The following is a 23,946-nucleotide window of genomic DNA, read 5'->3' as shown; positions in this document are numbered from 1 at the left end:
TTTCTAAGAAAGGTCTAACAGATGGCAGTACACAGTCATTGCTTCCTGTCGGCCATTTGCCCAGGAGATTAGATCTACAGGATCACAAAAACAAGTGTCGTCAGATGAAACAGTAAGCCAGACCTACAAAACTCTAAAACCAGTCCCATCAGGCAAGTGGTCCTCAGGCAAGGAACTTCAGCTGCACTTGCCTTAGCCTCCTCTGCTGTTACAGGGCAATAAAAACAGTACCCACGCCAAGAGCAAAGACCTCAGGTGTTCGGCACATTGCCTGGCGGGTGGGTGCGTGCTCAGGAGAAGTTTGTGGGCATTGTACCTGACACTATTGCTGAGATGCTATCTGCTCCTACTATACAGCAGTGGCCATATGTAAGTTGGTATAAAGCTGTGATTAGTAGAGCCAGGCTCTGGACCTTACTCGCCTATGCTCAGACATGTCTATCTTATGCTCAACTCCAAAGTGATTCTGAATGCCGCCCAAATGGTGGTAGACTTGGGGAGATCAAGGGTTCCTTAGGAGCCATGGTCTCTCAATCACCAAGTCCAGACTTGAGTTCCAGACACTAGCATCCCTGCAAAGCCCTACAACATCCCCTGTTAAACTCCTCCTCTCTGCAGCTCAGATGGACTAGTGATCCCCCAGTCAGTACACCAGGCCTCAAGCTTACTGAGGATGGCTGAGACAGGACCACATCTTCTCACATTTGCAAGGTACACATACAGGTCAAACCTCTGGGTTCCTGCCTACGAGGTCCATGACTATCTACAACATGTCTCTGTGCAGATCTGTATTAGTTAAAGGCTCTCCGTTGGACATAACATTAACTTCTTGGTGACAAGCAGATTTGCAGAAAGTTAGGCCCATTAATTTTTCATTATGGGCAGGGAGGGGCTTAACAAGGCTTCATTCCCCTCTGAAGCCCCATGGACCAGTTAACAGCATCTGGGAAGAGGTGGTCATGAAGCCCTACCCTCCTCTAAGGATTTATAAAGTTAATGGTTTTAGGGGGAAGGGTTCACAAGGCCCCACCTGCCTCAGGGAGGTAGGAGTATCAGTTCAGAGCCTGGCTTCACTATTACAGCTTCTTACATATGGCCTATACATTTTACAGCAACTTGCATATGACCATGGCTTTTAGTAGGGACCAGAGAGCATCTCAGTAATACTGACAGCTGCAATACCTGGAAAGCATTATTGAACACATAGCCACCCACCAGGCAATAACAGGCAGCTAATGGTTTCTGGGAGACCTTTTCCTTCAGGGGTATAGCTGTCCATAAGTTGCCCATACTCCTATAAGTTAAACCAGTTAGACTCACTGGTACTTGAAGCTACACTTGGGTGGGATCATTTGTTTCTGTCATCAGCTCCCTATCTGGGACAAGGGGATGTTTGTTTTCATCTCCTCAGCAAAAGCTCACACAACAGCCTGTGTTTTTATCCTAATGACTTTGCAATTTATTAGAAGGAATACTTCTATTCCAAATACAGCAGGCACATTTTTATTATTATTCATCTTCTAACTTACATGGTAAATGCAGGAACTATTTTATTTACTCTTTTAGCTTCTGGGTCAATGCTTGACAACATCAGCAACTGAAGGAGAACTGTGTGAAGCTGCCCTTCCATGCTGGTCCTCCAATTCCACCTACACATCTCTGGTTATATGAGCACACATACGGTTATATGATTCCTATCCCACCATAGGATAACGAGGACTGGCCTCAGATTGCTCAACTCTGTTATACAAGTATGTTGCTGTCTTGCCAATTTGTTTCATGCAAGTGTCACATTCCATGATGTCAAATTTTTGGAATGTGATAGACTCAAGGCTGATTAGAACTGACTGTGTTTGGTTACTGATTGATTCATTAGATTAAGTCAAGCTTGTCCCTAACCAAATTCAGTGTATTTGCTGAGAATCTGAACAGTGAAAATTTGCTAAACAGAGATAAAACCAATATTAGAATAGGGATTCTGCTATAATCTACGTATGACAGAGTGACCAAGCAATAGGTAAGACATTCCACATCTCCATTCTTGCTATTAAAAAAAAAAACGTCTTTGTGATAGTTTTAAAATGTCAATGAAATCTTTATGCCAGGAATATCATGTACAGACTCGAATTTTAACTGATTCATGATATTTTCTGAATAAAGTTAATTTTGATCCAAAGTTTGGTATGTGAATATCTGAGGCAGGCACACAGAGTCCTATGTTCTTCTAAAAGAGCTACCTTGTCCAACTGCTGTTCCCAACCCTGGAAGTATCCCAAGAAGGAGATGAAAATTCCAGCCAGTTACTTGAGCCTGCTAAGGTGTTGACCCGGATGCAGCACTCACACACTGCAGAAAAGCTAATTCTTTAGTGAGGTATGTCCTGTACGTGATGGGACAGCATTCCTGGACTGGTCCTATCACATGCCCACAGCACCCAGCACCAGTAGTGCAAACTAAAACATACCCAGGTGTCCCTTGGATGGCAAAGTCATCCCTGGTTGAGAACTACTTCCTTAGGGGTCACTAGAGCTAAGTTTATCTTGTTGTAACCTCCCCTACTGCCTCATCTTCCCTTTGCTCCCACCACGTGCTGTACACCCCTCCCCCAACTTTTCACCAGCCCATCTCCAACCTCACCTGTATCATAGGAATTTGTGATCAACAAGATCCTCATAATCTCTTCATGGAATTTTCCTCACAAGGTCTCATATATCCCAAGCTGTCCTCAAATTTGCTATGTAACTGATGATGACCTTGAACTCTCAACCTCCCGGTCTACTATTTGAGTGTCAGGACTATAGGTATCTACCACCACATCTGGCTTATGTGATGCGTGTGATCAAGCCCAGGGTTTGTGCATGCTACGCAAGCTGTCTACCATCTGAGCCACACCACAACTCCCTTTTACTTTTTTGTGGTAATCCCAACTGTATGATCCCCACAGTCTTCTCAAATGGCATGGTGGGTTTACTCTCCTTCCTCACATATTCCTCATTGGTAATTTCATCCCATTTTCCCTCCATTTCTCTAAAAAATATCTGGCCCCTGAGAACAGTAGTTAGTCAAATACAACCAGTGAGCTCAATCTGGCCTAGAATCTGTTTTGGAGAGCCTGAGCATTAGTATATATTTTACATTTTTAACGGTTGGAAAACACCAGGAGATTAGTATTCCATGACATATGAAATTTACATGTTAGCCAGCCATCACTGCCCTTTCGTGCACGTGGCATAAGCCTATACCTTCCATTCCCTAGCCAGATGTCACTGTGCACAATTCGCCAGGTCACTCTTCCATGCCCTTAAAATACACACATGACTGAGAGCTAGATGGTACCATGCAAGCATCAGTTGACTGAGTGAAGTTCGAAATTACCTCTGGAGAGTGGAATGTGTGTGCAACTCACCAGGATGGAATTCGGAGTTGCACATTAGGTCCTGGGCAGTGTTTCATACCAGAAACACTGAAGGACAGAAGAGAAGGAGATACATTGTATGTTGAGAACAAGCACCTGGCTGAACAGGGGCATGTTTAGGGAGGCAAATTAAGGCCAGAGACTATCCTAAGAAGCAGGAAATACAGGGTAGAATGGGATGCTCATGAAAGAAAGACCCCCGGCCTGTATGTGCCCTCCACTGGGTTCCTGCTTTAGGCTAGACAAACTTCAAGGACATTTTAGTCTTAGGAATGGTAACAATATGAGTCCAAAACACTGCTGGAGTTTGGGGGGTTTTTGTTCATTTTTGCTAATTAGATGGCCCCAAATAATTTTCTCAGAAGTAAATAAAAATGCTCAAATTTTTCTTCTTATAATCAAAACTGTGAAAAATAAGTACAGAGATAAAATTCTTTATGGCACACATATCACATAAAACATTTTCAGGTGACAGGCGAACAATACATTCTACCTTATTTGGCCAATGGCCAGTGTAGAAGTCATGACACAGTAATGTGGGTTCACGGTCACATTAACACTACTAAAATGATAGCAATAATCTGGCAGGCTTATGTCTGTAAGGAAGCTTGATGTGGTGTCCTTTTCAACTCTTCTTGAATTTTATATTTACCTCAGTAAAGATGATGCCCACATGGTATGCCGACCAATTCTCCTTCCTAAAAAGTCTGACGTATAAGTCTTGTTCAATGAATACGTTTAAGAGTGGGTAGGTGGGAAGCAGCTTTGAATACTGAGAGTCCAGATTTGAGTTTAACTCGTGGCTCAGCCTATCCCTTGCTCCTGATATCCACTGCAAAGCCCATCATACCTGCTGTCTGCCATTTATCCTAGCTTCCTGCTCAAGAGGGTCTTAATGAGAACTAAGCTCAAAGGATAAGAGCAAAGAGTTCCACACACATTTCCAACAATGTGGATTCCTTTCTGACCTCTCACATTTCTCCCATCTTTTCCAGAGTGTTGGGATCACTAGTGTCACAGAAGGGTAAAATGCAGCTTCTGAGTCCTCCTGTGTGGCATTTGCAGGAACCTCACTAAAGAAGAGCAGCAAGTATGTCCAGGGAGTTCACAGGCATTGCTGCCCGGGCCTCTGAGGGGTGGGACCTAGCAGCTGCTTGATTCTGAAGTACTATTTTAGGTCACAGCTGTTGAGCAGGTGACACTGCTCAGTACACGGGGACCATTTCCCATTGTCTTTCTTGCCTTCCTTCCCCCATCGCAGTCTTGTCTTAATGGAAACTGCACTATCACCATGACACCCCAGACTATCCAACAGGCTTAATGGACAGTTATTTCAAAGTTACAGGGCCGAACAATGCCTTCTCTTTTTAGGGTTACATTCATTTACTTATTTTTGCAGTACTAAGAATTAAACTCAGGGACTCACATGTGCCAGGCAAGCACTCCACGCTGAGCTACACCCCAGCTCTCTTTAGTGTTTTCGATCTCTACAAACTGGAAGGTACTTTCCCCAAATGCTACGGAAATTTACGTTAAAGCAATAGCTTCAGCACAATGAAAAATGCATAGTATTTGCAGAGAACAAAGCAAGCATTGTCTAGAGCAGTGTGTCTATATCTTCTCCCCACCCCAGATTCAATTCCTACTGAGCCCAGAACTTGGGCACAGTGAACTGTTCTCAGAACAGTCTCCTGAACTGCCATCATCCTTGCCAATGTATTGAAGATGCTGTCACGCAAGCGCACAGCGTAAGGACCTTTGAGAAGCAGAAGAGGAGTAAAGAAGCCAGAAACAAACACAACACGAATCAGACAGAGTGAAGAACCAGCGAGGCCAACAAGGCTCACCGCACCCCTGCCTTCAGCATCTCCACTGGTTTTAAAAAGTTTTCAATTACTGTGTACACAGCTTTCCTCAAGCTCCTCTGTGTCGATTCCTCAAACTGCCAGGTAGGGGCAGTATTGGGAGAGTACTTCCGGTGCGCTGTGGCTCAGCCCTTGAGTTTCTTCAAGATCCTGGGTCACAATGCTTACGGTAAATCTTCCCAACTTTAATCTATTCAGAAGCTTGGGGCTTTCACTAGAGTAGAGCTGGTCACACAAACTCAGAAACAGGACTTCTGGGGCCATGACATAGAAAGGGACCATGCATGCTGCACATGACTCTCAAACCAAGACCCCTCCTGCTTCCTGGTTAACAGGCACATGAGCACCAGACTGCTTGAGCTACATCTTGATGATGGAGATGGTGGGTTATTATCTCTGAGATGGGGGCTGAGGGAGGGGACCCACATACTCTTGACGACTGAATTTCGAAAGGTGGTCTGATGTATTTGGAGTTATTTTCTCCTTCACCATGCACCCAGGTAAGCTAAATTTGACTCCCAGAAATATTTCCAGGATGAGAGAGAATGATGGAGCCATTGGTACTGATATGAGCATGGCTTGCATCCTACCTCAGTGCCATGAATGGGGTGGTCAACCTCTGTGACCCATTATTCCAGCAACTAGGCAGCATCCTCCTGGAGCGGCTATCTCAGGGCCTGAGAAGCCCAGCCATCCTTCTATTACACCTGTTTTTCCCAGTCACTCCAGGCTACCACAGGTTTAGTCAAACTTCGTTTTTGATCCTATATAATTTCTCCTAGGTCTATGAGTCCCTCTATTTCTTTCTACTACCTCATTCTCTTTCCCTGGTTTAGATGTGAGGTTTACAAAGATAAAGATCATATTTTTGTTGTGTACGTGTGTGTGTGTGTGTGTGTGTGTGTGTTTATACCTTTGAATGGTCCTGACCTATAATGGACACTCAATAAAAACGTTTACTGAGTGACTAAATGATGAAATGAGTATGTGCTGCACACAAAGAGATGCCTTTACATTTGCATATGTATATTCACATATCTACAGCCAATCTGTGTAAGGCTACATTATCTCAAGAGCCATCCAGTCTTGCGTTTCTATGTGACATACCATTTATTTCTAGGCCATGGCTTGTATTTTGGATTTTTTTGCCATTTTATAAAATCCTAAATGAGTTTGGCAAGGTGAGGCCTATGCTTGCCATCAGGAGCAGCTTGAGTGGGAAGTTCCCTGAGGGAGGTATGGTTTCGTGGTAGAGGAGAGGCAGGACGCAAAGCCAGGGGCCCCTAACCATCTTTCAGGGAGGGAAATCATGGTCAGTACACGTGACCTGCAGTCTTTCTCCCTCTTCCCAGTGGAATTCCCTCCCGGTCACTGGAGTCGAGCTTACTTTTCACAGAGATCTCGAACTTGGCTGGGTTTGAAGGCGGGAACCGACTGGGAGCAGGGGCTGGTGGGAGCTGACAGTGGGCTCTTGATATTCTGGATGGAGTGTCTCCGGCTCCTCCTACGGTCAAGGCCCTGGTGCTCACCCACACTGCCACCAGAACACATGCTGGCCCTCCTCCGGTCCCGGTGCCCACTGGGCGGTGGCTCAGCTGTCTCATCACCGTCTTCATGCCTGAGTGCCACCTGAAAAAGCAGAGTGTATCAGGCAAGCCAAACTTGATAGCATTTCTAAGGCTTGGATTGTGACTATATGTCACCTCTAAGTGGATTTAAAACTGCCTTGTTGTTGTTGGTGTTGTATTGCAGGCCTCTACTCAATCTCAAAGTGACCCCTATATGTGTCCAGAAGTCAAATTCAATCTGTGATTACAAAGTGCCTGTCACTATGCTTTCTGTGGATCCAACGGATACAGAAGAGACAACTAAGTATGAAAAATATTATGAGATTATCTGAAATCTAAATGTTTTAGTCAGATTTTATCACTGTGACAAGATGTCTGAGAAAGTCAACTTTGAAAGGAAAGATTGTTTTCGGCTCCTGGTGTTGGATGGTTTGGGTGAGGTTAGGTCTACGGAAAGGCAATGACATCGCAGTGGAAGACCACGGCGGAAGAGAAGCCAAACACCCACGCCATGTCTTTCAGGAAGCAGAGAGCCAAGCTGTTCACTCCATGGCAGCCAGGAAGCAGAGAGTGTCACAGAGGAGATATTCTCCTAAAAGACCTCCCCCATGGCCTACGTCTTCCACCTAGACTCTGAACCCTAGTTTCTACCACCACTTAACATGTCAGCAAATTATGTCTCCATCAGTGGCTTAAATCATCCACCATGTTAAAGACCAAATCACATCTTAGTAAGTGGATCCACATGAACTTAAGGGAGACACTGCCTTATGAAAATCATAGCACTAGTGTGGACCTCACACCCACATGTCCACGTGCCTTGACCTTCATCATTCCCTGCCCTCCCGTGGCTCTTCTCCATTCCAGGAGGCAGAAGCTTTCCTGAGGCCCCCTGGGTTCCACATGTGATCATTCCTGAGCTGCCTTCCCCAAACAGGGTGCTTAAAGGAAGAAAGAAGAGGTGAGGGTCACGAGATCTAGAAGAACAGGTTGGTTCCCGTTAGTCTTTCTGAGAGTCTTTCTACAGCAGTATGCACTGTGTGATTCCAGAAGCCCACCTGACAGTTATACTCTCAGACAACCTTCAGGGCCTGGGGGTGTAGCCTGCACATGCTGCAACAAAGATGCAAAGATCTGTGACAGAAGGACTTTTTAAAAATATCCTCACCCAAGAGGCAGAGGCAGGTGGGTCTCTGTGAGTTTGAAGCCAGTCTGGCCAACATAGTGAGTTTTAGGACAGTGAGGGCTACAGAGAGACCCTGTCTCCAAACACACACACACACACAGACACACACACACACACACACACACAGAGAGAGAGAGAGAGAGAGAGAGAGAGAGAGAGAGAGAGAGAGAGAGAGAGAGAGAGAGAGAGATCTGGGACTGGCGAGTGAAGGAACCTGGCATTCTCAGTGAAGACTGAGGATTTGAGTTCAAAAGCCTAGGGAGCCATATACAAAGCATCCTAAAAATTTTTGGAATAAAAATTTCCTCTTAAAAAAAAAAATTTATACAGAGAACTGACTAACACTTTTTGCCATTTTGGGTTCTAGAGGGGAAACAGGGGCCAATTGGCGCCATACCCAAAGGCTACTTTATGCAGGTCTGTGTGGTTCCTCGGGCAGAGGCCTTGCATATCCAGCTCTGATCATTCTCCACACTCTAAGGATTTCCAGCTCTGGTATCCTTTGCGGTCTTTCCCAGTGTACACTTACCTTGGCTTACTCTGGTGGCAAGCTCTGCTTCTCGGCCTCTCTCACTGTTCTCCACCATGGGCTTTGTTCATCTGCATTTTATATCGTGGTCTAGTTTGGTTTTCATGTGAACTGTCTGTAAACCTAGACAGCAAGAGCATTTCCTTTGGGGTCTAGCAGACCTTTGTGTGCACATCAGTTCTGCCTCTAATGAACTAGCTGTGACCTGTAGCAAGTCACACACTCTCTGGTCCCTTCTTGAGAATAGCTGTATTTGGGAGGATATCAAGATATCAAAGGAGGGAAGCTTCTCTGTGGATGGTACTCAAGCAGTGATACCCTCCTCTGACCCAAGCACAGAGGAAGATGTCAGAAATTCCCCAAACTCTTCTATCACACAGAACCACCAGGTAGACAACCTTCAGTCCAGCTGGACCAGGCTTGACTATGCCTCGCAGCCTGTTAGACTAAGCAACTGTGGAGTCATGTGGTCCCATGCATCTCCACCTGTGTAGGTTTTCTTGTTTTGAAGATGTCTACAATTTAATCCTGCCCAGTGAGGGAATGGAGAAATAAGAGCGATCGAGAGCTGAGAATGTTCTGTGTTCCCCAGCACAGGAAAGCTGGCTTCCACAGGAGTGATCACCTGACATTTTCACAGCTCCTGACAGGAAGAACAGTACCCAAGACACACAGCTGATGAACAACATGTCATCTACCTCCACCCTTCACTCCTTACTTCCCCCAGCCCCAGCATTTAGATCAGATGGATTCAGTGTGACCTATCTAAGTTATAGACATATTTAATAACGAGTGCTCAGATATATGAAAATAATTTGAAAATCTTTTGGTCATTTTATTTCCCTAGAATTCATCCCCAAACACACTGTTAAAAGCTTGGGGCAAGAACCGATGAGTCCACCCACGGCTCATCTTTGCGCAATCTCACTGGAAATTCCTGTTCTCAAGCGTCCCGTCTGGAAGCACAGATATTAAAAGTGAAGTTCAGTGTTGGCGAGTCACAACCATCACCTCAACTTAGTGGTACCATGTGGGCAAGTTTGGGAAGGAGAACTCCTCACCAGCGGCAGCACTTCTCAGTATTTCCAGTCTGGTTTTTCCCTCCATTTCTGACAGCACACTCTTAGGCCATTTGAACTTCCCCTGACCTGAAGTGCTGACTGTTTCTTATTAAGCACACATTTGCAGTGATATGAGTGGGTCCAAAGCACAGTTCAGATATTTCTAATTCCTTGTCTAACCTCAAAGGTCCAAGGATCAAGTGACATTCCACTCACAGTGCCTTCCCAAGAAACAGTGTGCAGAGAGTCACTTTCACTGCCCCATGTCAAGGAAAAGGGAGATTGACTAGAAAGTTCAAGTGAAGAGAAGAATCTGAGGCCATGATCTAGGCAACCTATGATGTATAATTCATTCGGGAATAGCTCAAATTCAGATCCACGACCAAACACTTGTCAAAGTGGGGGAGAAAGGGGAAGAGGAGGGGTGCAGCCGGGTGTGGTGGTACAGCCCGGCAGCTTGGGAGCTGAGGCAGGAGGATTCAGAGTGCAAGGACAGCCTGGACCGTGTTAACAAGCCTCTGTAAATAAGAAGGGAGCTACAGTGAATTATGCTGCAGCTAGTACAAGGCTGCTGATATCTTTGATTCTCTTGCTTTTTAGTAAATATCCAGAGGTGGGTGGTTTCACTGGGAATCTTTTCACAGCGTTTTAAGCCTCTCTTACTGTGGAAATTTCAGACACACACAATAGACAGAGATGAGCACAAACTGTGTGATATGTATGTCACCCACAGTAGTCTAACAGGTATGAGTTCAGAGTCAACATTTGCTCATTTACGTCTCACTTTTTTGCCTTCAACCCCATGGCTAATTTTTCAATGAAATATCAAAGACTATATCATTATCATCTGTAAATACTTTAACATATACACCTAAAAAGATTGCTAAATCCATAACTACCCTATTATTGCCCTACTTAACACAATAACCTCTTAATATTATCAAATACTAATTTTTGGTGGGAGGGAACTCTGGGCCTGTGCATGCTAAGCGCATGCTCTACCAGTGAGCTACACTGATGACTGCATAGTGTTAGGTCTCCGGTGACTTACATGCCATCCTGTGTCATCCCTTCCCGCCTCAAGACTAAGCTTAGTGGTGTAACTTGCTTTGAGCAATTGGAACATTTTTAATGGGGCTCAAAACCATTACCATTTCTCTGAGTTTTTATCGTAATGTGACTGTGTTCCGTGACGGGCAGCTGTCTTCACAGCAGGTGTGACCCTTTTCCACACTGCTGTCTCACACCTACACAATTCAGTTCAGCTGTTACGTGAGGTGCGTGTCCGTGTCACAGCATTTCAACAAGAGACTGTGTGATAGCAGAGTTGTGGCCACGACACAGTGTTATGGATGCTCACGCGGCTTCATTAGTCTGTGTCATCCCCTCCCACACAGAGGCTAGGCTTGACCATGTGACTTGCTTTGGCCAATGGGCCATCAGTAAACATGACACCAACCCTGGAAGTATTCGTGCTAGTCTTGCTTTTCACAAATGCTGCTATCCTGTGAAGAGGTGGGAGCTAGCTTGCTGATCACATGTGGCCTAGACAAGAGCCCAAATCAATCTGAAAGCCAGCTGATCAAACCTGAGTGGGACCTTTCAGGCCCAGTAAGGCCACCAGGCAGCCAAACCACCTGAAAATGTCTTAGCTGAGCCAGGCCAAATTTCTGATTCCAAGAACCAAGAACAGTGAGTATTGTTTAATACCAGTTGATCATGGTATGTTTGTTACACAGCAAAAGATAACTGATACATATTTTTAACCATATATGAGATGGAAAGCTCTTATGGAAGGGGAACCATTTGTTAACAAGTTTTAAAAGTAACAGCTATTTACCAGCCAGAAGTCTCCAGTGGCAAAATGTCTTTCCCCTTACAAAAAGAATATTTTTAAAACAAAGTTAACACATATGATCTGACAAAAGATTTTTTATTTTGACCATTTATGTATTTGAAAAAAAATCACACGTGGCTAAACAATTTCAATGAATTTAATTAAACGTGGATCAAATCACCTTTCTGAAGTAGAATTGAATTACACGAAATGAGGCCTGTCCCGGAAAGCCTGAGACATGTGGCCACCAGACATCCTGCCCCATTAGGAAGCACCCTAGAAGTCCACCCACACTTTCTGCAGGCACTTGAGAAATTCCAAGTCTTTTTGAGGAAAGTATTGGCTCTACATGTAGATTCTTCTTGCTCTCCTTGCATATATTTACAATTGGCTGCCTATGTCAGCAAATGTTTTCTAAAATGCATTAACTTTCAGATAGGAATGAGGATCCAGACTCTGTCTGCTACCTAAAGCATGTGATTGTTACCCTGAGTTACCACTTGGGCATCAGAATAACTCATATACTTCCCCAACTTCATGCCTGGCGACACCGTCATACACATGCGTGATGCTCACGGGAGGCTGTCATCCTAGCACTTCATGCACTCTAGGCAGCTGTGCTGGGCCCCGGCATTAGAGAGCAGCATGGGGCGTAGGACTTAGAGTAGCTCAAAGTGACTGACAGGGTTGTCACGAGAACTGCTGGACAGAGGCATGGAGACATTTGCTTATGAACAGTGGGAAACAGGGAGCAAGACTTCATGGAGGTGACACTTAGGGAGTCTGCCAGCTGAAGAATTGGGAAAAAGAACCCCACAGAGGGTGGAGAAGAAGGTAAAGGAAGGCTCCTCAAATGACCCAATTTCCACATGCAAGAAACGGGGCAAGTTGAGTGTAACTGAACCACCAAAGGCATCAGTGGAGATTGGTGCCATGTACAAGCCTAACTTAGGCAGACTGTGAAGTGGGGAATCAGCAGTACCCACCACCGAGCGATCCTGAGAGCTTTGCTTCCATGTAAAGCACATTTGTAGATGAATACAGAGAAGGGAGTTTCTCATCCTTTCCAACCCTGTTACTTTCCCATATTAGCCAATCACTTATGCTGAACGCTAACACAGAACAGTGTGGACAGACAGAGAAGCTCAGGATTCCTTTTACAGCCATTCCTTCATTGCTGACCAGGCAGATGAAGACAGAGTGTTGGTAGAATGCACACTTATCCAGAAACAAAAGAAAAATGGGTAATTCTAATACGGTTTCCTCTGTCCTGATATGACTGACAATATTTGCAAACAGCAGATTCCAAATATGAGCCAGGAAAATTTTGACAACCCTGCCTACAAAATACTGTCATGTTTGTATTTTAAGTGATATCACATGGTATAAAGACAAGCAGTGGAGTTCAATGTTCAGTTTTGATTTTTCTTTCCTTATGACATACCCTAGCAAACATAAAAGCACTCTAATAAGGCAAGAGAAAACACAGAAGAAAGTACAATGTTATGAGGCATCTCACTGTTTTTGTTCTAGGAATGGTGGCATGCACCTGTAACCCTAGCACTTGCGAGGTGAAGCCAGGAGGATTTGGTGTTGAAGGTCACCCTTGGCCTCATGTGGAGTCTGAGGCTAGCCTGGGCTATGCGAGACTCTGTCTTTAAAATAGGGGATGAGGTTTTTCCAAGAATACTCATGAATTTCCACTTCACACTACACTTTATGCAGAAGAGTGCACCCCTTGCTTTCTCTCCCTCCCTCTCCTTCCTCCTCTCTGACCCTGTCTCTATACCTGATTTTTCCTTGAGTATAGATACTGACAACAGAGCACATATTCTTCAAAACAGAATAGCTCTGAGTTTCCTCTGTGTCGAAGGTTCTTAAGCTCGAGCACTTATTGGGGTCTCCTGGAACGCTTGTTGGGACAAGATTTCTGGCCCCACTCTTAGATTCTGATTCAGGAGGCCTGGGTAGGATCCGAAAGCTTTCATTTCTAGAAAATTCTCATGGTGTGGAAGCCCCTGTACCACACTTAGAACCCTGCTCTGGAGGACAGGTGACATCACCCTTTGACCTTTGCTGATGCTGTGGATGACTTAGAAAAGGCACGTTCTGTTACCTCATAGATGTTAAACTGCTCCAGCAAGTCCAGGTCTGTCCCTTTCTTGTTCAAGTGCCTCTGGGCCACAGCGGCGATGCCCAGCTCCTCCAAGCAGTCCACCACGTCATAGAAAGTGTCTTGATCTGGCAGTCCTGCCAAGGTCTGCAAGAGAAGAACAGGAGACAGCCATATCTTAGGAGAATGTCACAAGGCAACGAAGACCTCGATTCTAACAACCCACAACAGGGCAAGACACACGACGAATTCATTCAATGAGGAAATCTCCTGAGAGGGAGCAGAGTGAACTCAGGACTCTTGCCGCGGGGGTGCAGTGCAGCAGGAGCCCCTGCAACCAAATGGGGGCTGGGAGCTCCTGTGGGTGTGTTGTTGCACTCATTGTTAGGCTAGCTAGGGGAAGGGATTTAGCAGGTGTCATCAAGGTTCCAAATCAGATAGTCCTCCGTGGTAAGTGGGCAAACCCCTTAAGAGAGGGTGTTGGTCTTCCCTGAGCTCAGGCTGGTTTGGAAGAAAGAGCAAGACACAATGAGCTGAGCAGCTGTGTGGAAAGGAGTCCAGCAGTCAACCACAAAAGGCTGCCCGAGTCCATCCTGGCCAGCATCTTGACTGTAGCCTTGGAAGACCCAGAGCAGACAACCCAGTAAGGACGTGTCTGGATGCTTGCCCCTTGGGAACTGTGAGATGATAAATGTGCATTGCTCTAAGAGACCAAGCTTGTAGGATTTGTCACATGCCAGTGGAAATTTAATATGCTTCTAGATTTGAAATTCCGATTATAATCAATATATCAGTGTGAGTTTTAATTTGATGATTCTCTTCCATTCAAACGCAGCAGACCCTCTCTTTGCTCCATGAAACTTTGGGAAACATGAGACATTTCAAAGCAGCAAGCAAGAGCCAAAAAGCGAACTAACTAGGGACTAAAGAGAAGTTCCCAAGATTCCAGGCTAGAGACTGGGTGGGTGGCTCTGAGTGGGGCTTCACCCCAGTCTACAGTCATTTCTGGTCACCTGTGAAATTCCTCCCCTCCTTGAGCATCATCTCCCTCATATGTAAGACGAGGGGCTTGCACTAACTCTCAAGGTTCCTTCTGTTCTGAGCGGGACCCTGCTGAGAGCATCCTCCCTGTAGGAGAGGCAGAACTCCTACCCTGCCCCCCCCCACTCCATCTTTTTGAGCATCTCTGGGGGAGGAGCCATGTTTGGCGGGCTTTCTGAGATGAGTTTGAGTTGAGCCTCTGACGCTCCAGTGTTCACATAGGCTGCAGTGGGACCCTGGCATTTCCCCCGGTGCAGGAAGGTCCCACATCCCAGACACCAAGTCACCTTTTCCAGGCTGCCGCTCTAATATGCTCAGCTACCTCCACCTCATTCCCACCTGGGCCTCTCCTGGTTCCCCTGCCAGGATCAGTGCTCAGACACCTACAGCTAGCAAAGACCATGGCCTTGCCAGAAAAGTCCTGAGGCATGAGCTTCCTGAGGCTGGGAACACCCCACAGCTGCCTTACATCTGGCATCCCTGACCTCCGTTTCCTTACAGGCTTTGTCTTGCCAAAATCTGTCACTAACATTTCTTTACTGGCGTTTAGTCAGAGACCAAACTCTGTCTTCAAAGAAATTCGTCTCTCCTTGGGTTTTCAGAGGATAAACCTTCATACAGGATAAAGCCAGTGTGGTAAAAAAAAAAAGCCCATGCTCCCACACTCCGCAGCGTCACCTGTGGAAGGCAAGAACTGTGACCTCCAACCCCCTCCACAGGCAAATGGATAAGTTAGACACATGGGTGAATATACTGGGGTGCACCTGTGCAGCACAATCATACATACCCCCAAAGGGAGTGAGTTATTAACACACACACTAACACACCTGAGTGTGTTTTTATACAGAGAGAAGGAAGCCAGCTTCAAAGGGTTACATACTACAAGAATCCATTTGACCCTGAAAAGACAAGACTATAGTACCTGGAAAATCAGTGGTTGCCAAGGGTTATGGATTGGGGGCTAAGATGTCTATGAAAACACACTAGTGAGATTTTTAGGGGAGATGGAACCTATATGTATCCTAACTGTGAAGTCAATCCACTTCTCTGTGTGTGTTAAAACTCATACAGCCACATACCAGAAGGGAAAGAGCCATTTCAATGTTTAAAGCAATAAAATGAAATGTTTAAAAAGTCATCCACTTAGCCTGAATCTCACATGATTAACTATGCCCAGGCCCTAATAAAGCAATGACTCTTCCCAGAGCTCCCTGGGGTCCTTTCGCTACCTCCCCAATCCTCATCTTATTCTATGAGGTGACTAGTCTGAGGCCCTATTCCAAGCAAGAGCTCTACCCAGGAAGATTTCAGCTATGGCAGAGGAGGTTACAGTCTCATTTTGACATTTTCCTTCCCTCAATTCTTTTCAAGACACGTGTAGGGATGCAGAAAGGTAGAGGGTTTGCTTGATGTCTCTGGTAAACAACAACAGCAAAAAAAGCTACTCTGGTCTCAGAATGCAAGGCAGACTAGGGTTTACTGCCTTTATCATGGAAATGTCAGTTTTTAAATTCATGTTATTATACCACCATTTATTTTGTCGAAATTGATTCTAGTTAGAAACCACCCAATTTGCAACATAGTTTCCCAGACTTTAGAATCTGGTGTGTTGTGTTTTTGTTTTTGTTTTTCCCAGACTCACATTAAGGGTTCATTTTGCTACTCTGTTTGGTAGCTTGGTGCATTTGACTCATTGGGGCCATAAACATGACTGCAATTCAATTAAACAAAATGAACTCTGAGTGGCAGTGGTCTGTGGGCTTTTCCAGGAATGGTTGTGTCTGGAACGACCTCTCCCAGGACCTTCTCCATTTGTAAAGAGCAGGCACTGTCCTAGCTGGCTTTTCTGTTGCCATGATAAAACACTGACCAAAAGTAACTTAGGGGTGGAAAAAGCCTATTTGGTTTACACTTCCAGGTCACAGCCCATCACTGAGGGAACCTGGGACAGGAACCCAGGTAGGAAATGAAGCAGAAACACAGAGGAATTATGCTTGCTAGCCTGTTCTCTGACTCATGTTTGGCTGTCTCGGATCCACAGCCTAAGTCCAATTGCCTAGGGATGGTGCTGCCCACAGTGGGCTGGGCCCTCCCACCTCAATCATCAGTGGAGACAGTTCCCTCGTAGACATGGCCATAGGCCAGTTTGATCAAAGAAATTCTTCTTTTGAGGTTTTCTCTTTCCAGGTGACTTATCTTATGTCAAATTGACATAAAAACTAGTCAGGATAGGCACAGATAAGGTATGTCAACAAGAATTCCTAGGGGAAAAAGCTGTGCCTGCAAAGACTGACGGGTTTACTAGAACTGCAGTGATATGGAGAGGCTGACATGCTGCAGGTCCAGAGGCTTATTACCTTTTCTTAGCGAGCTTTAGCCCCCCAAATAGCCATTCCTTGCCTACCTCTTTTTCAGAAAGATAGATAGACTAATAGACAAAAACTGACTAAGAGGCAAGAACCCTTTGAAATCTATTAACTTAACAAACCCCTAACTTCCACCAACTCAAAAGCCAAGACTGTCATGAGCTAGCATCTGAGGCCTATAGAAAACCTTCCCCATCTTGCTGTAACCACCTTTCTGATGTACCTACCAATACACTGCAAACTTGCCTTGATTAATGAAAAACTATAAAGTTTCATGAAGCTGCTTCCACCTTGAACATGGAATTTGAATTACCCTCAGTCTCTGTTCCCAGGCCAGAGCCACTCCAATTTGGTTCTAGAATAAACTCGTATCCCTTTAAGGTGAGAACTGTCTTGCTTGGGTAGACAGCAGAAGGGCCAGAAAAGAATGAGCAAGCGAGGAGTCTCTGGTTTGTGTCACCATGTCCAGCAGAGGGCGAGTGTCGACAACAGAGGGTGTGTGTCAGTATGACAACAGAGTGCCCACGCTCTGATGCCACAATGAGGAAAGTGGCCACAGTCTGCCAATGAGAAAGATAACAGCAGACAACACTGGTCAAGAGGGAATGCTCATTTTTGCTGAGTTCGGAGTTCTACAGATCAAGGTCAGTAACTGTAAAGGGCAGGAAAGAGCTAAGCTTCATCTTCAAACACAGGCTGCAAATCCCACGGCCAAGTAAGCTGATGAGCAGAATTAGAAATAAAGTAGAGTCCTTATGATTATCCATCTGAAATGTGGCTGTCTCCTGTCATGACCATATAAAAGTTGGCTGTGCACTCACCAGCAAATGCCCAATTAATAAGTAAATACAGGGGTTGGAAAGATGCACACAGTTAAGACCACAGGCTGCTCTTCTAGAGAACCCAGGTTCAATTCCCAGCACCCACATGGCTACTCATGGACATCTGCAACTCCAGTTCCAGGGGCCAACCTGTCTAGCCTCCATGGGCATCAGGCACACACATGCTGCACAGACAGACAGACATGCAGACAAACTCCCATATGCACATAAAAAAAAATCTTAAGATGAAAGAAACAGATGCGGGGGCTGGAGAGATGGCCTCTGAAGGTACCTGCTCACACATGGTGCACACCTGTAATCTTAATACTCAGGAAGCAGAGACAGACATGGGGCATCAGTGTGAGTTCAAGGCCAGCCTGCTCTACACATCAAGTTCTAGCCAGAACTATATAGGGAGACATTGTTTGAATTTTTTCTTGTTTTTTTAAAGCAGCAGCAAGAAATATAACTGTCATGGTAGAGGTGAGGCTGTCCTAAAGGGGGACACTGTGTCCTTCCCTTTGGCTACCTGACAATGACCCCCAAGGAATTTTAGACTCTCCAGGAATCTCAAACTTCAGGGAGAGCTGAAGCCCAGGTGCTGTCAGAGGAGGAACTTGTCTCCTGTAGAGACTTCCCATAGTTATGGTCGCTTGCAGGAGCCCAGACAATGGAGTGTCAGTGATGAGCAGGGCCACACCCTGACCAGGAATGCATGTCTCTCACCCCTGGTTTAAACTTTAATTTTGTGTTACTAGCCCATAGTCGGCCACTGACCTCTTTATTGGCTCCTCTTCCCAATGTGGCCATATTAGCTAAATTTTTCATCTCTCTGCTTTTCAGACTTGACTCTTGAGCTGGTATTTTGAGGATGGGTGGCTGAGCCTTACTTGCTAGGGCTGCAGGCCCAGGCTTACCCCGGTGGCAGTCATGTAGCCTGGGAGAATGTCATTATGCTTTACTGTGTATATCTAGTATTCATGGTTGACTTTAAAAACCTTTATTAATATATTCAGGATATTGGGTTTTTTGGCCAATAGCTTCCTAGTTTGCCATCTGCCTATAGCTTTGAGATTTTCATTTTACAAACAAGACCCTTTATAATTTTATTCAGTAACATATTTAAATAGTTCATTTAAGAACTTTTTTTTTTTTTTTTTTTTTTTTTTTGGTTTTTCGAGACAGGGTTTCTCTGTTTAGCTTTAGAGTCTGTTCTGGAACTTGCTCTATAGACCAGGCTGGCCTTGATCTCACAGAGATCCGCCTGCCTCTGCCTCCCAAATGCTGGGATTAAAGGCGTATGCCATCACTGCCCAGCTCATTTTACAATCTTTTACTGTAATAATCAAAGTAAACTCGAAATAAAACAAAAAGCTGTCAGTACCAAAATGGAGTCATTTATGTCAAATCCAAGGCAAAAGGCCCATCTGGGCCACACTGCAGGGGCACTTATGTCCATATGCCTAGATTAAGAATCATCCACAGAACTCTGAAGAGGCTATTTGGTTATACCACAATTGCCCAAGGTGAGCTGCCTCCACCAATGAGTTAACACCAACTAAAGCCCCCCTTACCAAAGGCCTTTGTTTCAAAGTGGCTTACATGCAATTCCTCTTTTCTTCTGAAGGCGTCCCCTTACCTCAGCCTCTGCAAATGTGCCTTTAGTCTCTCCCCACCACACATCTCACATTGCCATCCCTTGCTACTTGCAATAAATTTCTTGTTTAGGTGATCCAGTCTCTCCACTGTTGGGATCTAGACCAGACGGCAGCCCAGGCCACAGTACCTACAGCAGCCCCTCGCCTATCACAGACACAGGCAAGCACCCTATTGGAGAGATACGTGGATATCTGGCCAAAAGACTTTCCGGTACCAAGATTTCTCATGTGGGGGAGTGAGTTTACAGACCCAGATACATCAACAGACAACAGATAGCCACACACTCTGCGTCCCACTTCTTCCTGCTAGAGACTCAGAGTCTGGCTGCAGGCTCTCTAGCTCAGAGACTTCCACTCCTGTCTGGTAGGCCTGATTCTACTTCAGAGCCCCATATTGCTGCCTGTCCCTAGTGCTAAGGCTCAAATTCTCCTAAGAGCTCCCACCATGTTATTGCCAGTTTGCCCACAACATTAATAACTCTTCTAAAAAACTTCTTACTCCCCAAAATCCATCTGTGTCCCTCTTGAACCCCAGACCTGAGACTTTTCATCTACCATTCAGTTTATAACTCTTATCAACCAGAGATTAATACCATCTTCATCTCTTTCTCAAATGTTTTCCCCCTACAGTTTTGATGTGTTATGCTGGAATATATTTTTTATTCAGGATCGATTGCGATATATGATCTGAAAATGTTTATTTCTATTTATCACTACCCTGCCCCAATCCTGGATGAATCTGTTCTATCAGCACAATGTTGACTCCATGGCAAGTTCTGAATCCTGGATCTGCTTCAGGGCACTCCCATGCCACTCATCTGCATGCTGAAAAAAGTTGACCATTTTTAGCGTGAATACAACATGTTACCACTGAGCAGAAGCTGTGCCTCATATTTAGACTGCATCTTCTGTTAGTTAGGAGAAGCGGGTCTCTAGTTATATTTCAGCAAAAAATTCTGGAACCTTCCAAAGCCTTACTCCTCATCACTGTAGCTGGTTCTACAGACTCATAGTCAACAAAAAGTCTAAAGAAAATCCTCAGGGTAGTGACAATGATGCTTGGGATGTGGGGTGTGACAATCTGAATGAAGGGACACTAGGACCAAGATAGTCTGCTCAGGGTCACCTTGGGAACCAATGCCACTCAAGCAGTACTTCTGAGGATAGTCTTAAAGAACTATAACTGTCTTACAAGATGATGACCAGAAAGGGATGTGGTAGAAGTAACAAGAGCACATAGGTGAGGTCATGACAACATAAAGGAGGTGGGATCTACCTCCAGGATCCTCACCTCTGCCCAAGAGTCAGAGTTCAACAAACAAAAAGCCTTGTGTCTTCCTGACCTGTGAATCACTTCTTCTGAGTCAAATTGCTAATTCTAAAGGGGAAATGTCATTAAGGGTGAGATTTGATATGAAATGACCTCTTACAGTTCTTGCTCTTGCCTTCTAATCACCAAGTTGTGGCTCCTGAGGAACAGTTTTTCATTTTCCTACAGCTGGTGCAACTAGCTACCATGAGCTAGGTGTCTTAACATGTCAGAACTTTACGGTCTGAAATCAAGGGCTATGTTCTCTGTAACAGCCCCTTGGACTTACGCTGATCCTAGGCTCACAGATGGACCATTCTAATCTCTGCCTCTGTCTTCATGTGGCCATGTTTTCATGTATGTGTTCATATTTCTCTCTCTCTCTCTCCCCTCCCCCTTCTGTAAGGCCATCAGTCATATTTGATTAGAGTTGTCCCAAAGACTAAAGACCCTCGTCATAGGATTTAAGGCTTTCACCCCTATTTTTTGAGGGGGGCACAATTCAACCAACCTTGTTTACTAGAGTCATTGCATAAACCAATAGCTCCGTGTCCACTCCATCTTTTTCCTCCAGGATTTCCATGATGTTGGACCAGGGTTTGATGCCTACGAGTAAAGTAAAAACCATTAGAAACAGCAATTCAATGACATCCATTATCCCAATCACACTGAAGTTTCACCAAGGAATTCTCCTGGGATGGCAATGTCTTTCCATCACTGTGTGTGTAAGGGTGGACACATCTTTGAGCTGGACTTGTGCCTGTCCTAATAAACTGTATTTCTTAGCAACCAATATACTATCCTGTCTCATGTTCATTATCGGTATCCACAACTATTTGTTTGAGAAGTCTCCTTTATATTAAATACACAGTTTTAAGTCTGTTCATGTGCACACTTTTGGGATGCAGACTAAAACCCTTCATAAGTAATCACTAAAAGGCCAGCAGCAAACACTGAGCAAGGTGTGGAGACCTTGATTTACTCATCAGTTCCAAGCAGTAACAGTGGCATCACTTCCTAGAACATGTCTAGAGCAAAAGAACGCCACCTCTAAGCCATCGGGGTACAGATATTGTCTGGGTATCAGCTGGGTACAGAGTCTGGTGGGTAATGTCCCTTGATGGGTTTAAAATCTTGTGAAATAGCTAGACCTAACTACAAACATAGATACAAGCACAGAGTCAACATCTGAGAAGTGGCAGACATATTTAGCTAAGGCAAGGGAGATATAGTGAGGATGGCTGTGGAAGGCATGGGATTCGAGGTTCCTCCAGGTGAGCCCCACTACTGAAGGCTCACGAGCTCTCTGCAGCCTCTGGGATAGAGCTAGAAAACACTGTACATTCAAGACCATTGAGTCAAGTGCAAGGCCACGAAGGACAAAGCCATCTTTTGGCATGATCTGAGATACACATTAGGAGTGATAGACGCACTGGCTTGCCCTTGGGTGGGCGGGCTGGAATGTGAACCTCTTTTCGGTGTGATTCCTCTATAAAGCATCTCAAATGGATATTACTTATTCTGGCTTGATAAAGTAAATTTGTAAATAACCTAAGCACAGCAGTTTCCGAATGCTGGTCCTTGGATGGCTGGTGACAGGGCTGACCTTGGCCTTGAGATAAACATTTCCCAAAGGCAGAAACGGTATCACTCTTGTTCATCTCTGCACCTTCAGCACAGTGCCTGCCACATAGCAGAGAGTCAGTAAAACGTCTGAGAACAGTGATGATTTCTGAGCGGGCACTTAGTCTGTGAAGACGGAACAGCTTTCCAAGAACGAGAAGGCAGATACACACAGTAAGGAAAGAAGACAGAAGGACGGAGGAGCAGCCACCTTCTAGAAGACATGACACACACAGGTTAACTCCACACGCAGACATGACAGCTCTCCCTGCAAGTGCACCTGGTCTCATCCTTAGCTGAGTTACCCAGCCAGTCAGAGCCAAGCAATCTCCTGCCTCTCTTTTTAACTCTGAATGCACAGGCATGCTCTCCCTCCCACTACCCACTAAATTGTCTCTGGACATTTATCATCAAACTCCTTTACAGTTAGCACCAGGGTATAGTTGTTCAAGAACCAACGAAGTGACCATTTCAGCCTTTAAGACAGCCAGTCAAGGTAGCTAGTAGACCCTGGGCCTCACTGTCCCAATGAGTTCAGGAAGTACCTGCTTGTATTTCTAATGGGGCATCAGTCTCAGGGACTAGAGGGCTCCCAGAAGATGCTGGGAGAATTCCTGGGAGCATTGTGCCTTGGAGAAAACACTTCAGTCTGTAGTTTTAATTTTTCTGGGGCTTCTGGACTCAGAACTACTTCCTCATTGTTGATTTTCAATCCAAAGTGCCCTGTGGAGCCTGGGGAAGGAAAAGCCAAGAAATAGAGGCAGGTGTCCCAGAAAGAGGGAAAGAGCCAGATCCCTGCCTCACTCTTGCAACACACACACACACACACACACACACACACACACACTCCATAAATAAGCAAATACATAAATGTTAAAAGCAAAATATTTAAGTTGGAGATTAAGACAGGTTGGGGGACACATCTATAAGCTGAGATGCAAGTGTTTGTCTTAAGGGATTACTGCGAGGTGTCCAGGAGAAAAGGCATTTCTAGTTCCTTTCTTAGCATTGATGGGGTACATTGGAAGACAAGGTTGTCATTACTATCTGTCTCCCTCAAGATCCAATGTCCACCCACCCTGCACCCTAAACACTGCAACGCAACATAGGTTCCATAAGAGCCTGGTGCCTCCTGGTGTTTAAAAGCCCATAGTTGACTCAAATATTTGCATAATGACTGAACTCTGTGTGGACACTGACTGGCTGTGTCTGCTGCACCACAGACACCCAAGCATCAGTAGCTGCCATTATCATGGCCGTGGCTATTGGTAACACCAACACTTATAACACTCACCATCTACAAGGCTCCAGGCCAGTCCTCCCTTGCCACCAAGGCACCGTGACTCTTTCTTAACTCAGACTAAAGACATACCCACAGAAGACATGTTTGAGACATTTCTCATCTTATTCTTCTCCTAATAGGCCCCTGCATTAACTTAATCAGACACTTAACACAATGCCTTGTCCATGAGTTGGTCTAACGATCAAAAACATGCTGGACATTCCTTCCAGCACATTCTGGATCTTTCCAGGTAACAGATCTCTGTAGTCTCC

The 23,946-nt window shown here is 45.1% G+C and overlaps 1 protein-coding gene across 1 annotated transcript in view; it reads right to left on the bottom strand.

Annotated features, from left to right (window-relative positions):
* Positions 1–23,946, bottom strand: part of Fhod3 (formin homology 2 domain containing 3) — a 428,818-nt gene that overhangs the window by 121,287 nt on the left and 283,585 nt on the right. The window contains 3 exon segments of the mRNA XM_059246707.1: positions 6,668–6,909; positions 13,578–13,721; positions 21,281–21,375. Of these exon segments, the coding sequence (XP_059102690.1) occupies positions 6,668–6,909; positions 13,578–13,721; positions 21,281–21,375 (481 nt within the window).

This window comes from Peromyscus eremicus, chromosome 19 (assembly GCF_949786415.1).
Source record: "Peromyscus eremicus chromosome 19, PerEre_H2_v1, whole genome shotgun sequence".
Classification (NCBI taxonomy): Eukaryota; Metazoa; Chordata; class Mammalia; order Rodentia; family Cricetidae; genus Peromyscus; species Peromyscus eremicus.
Note: the sequence above shows the minus strand (reverse complement) of the source record. Positions and strands in the feature narration are given on the sequence as shown.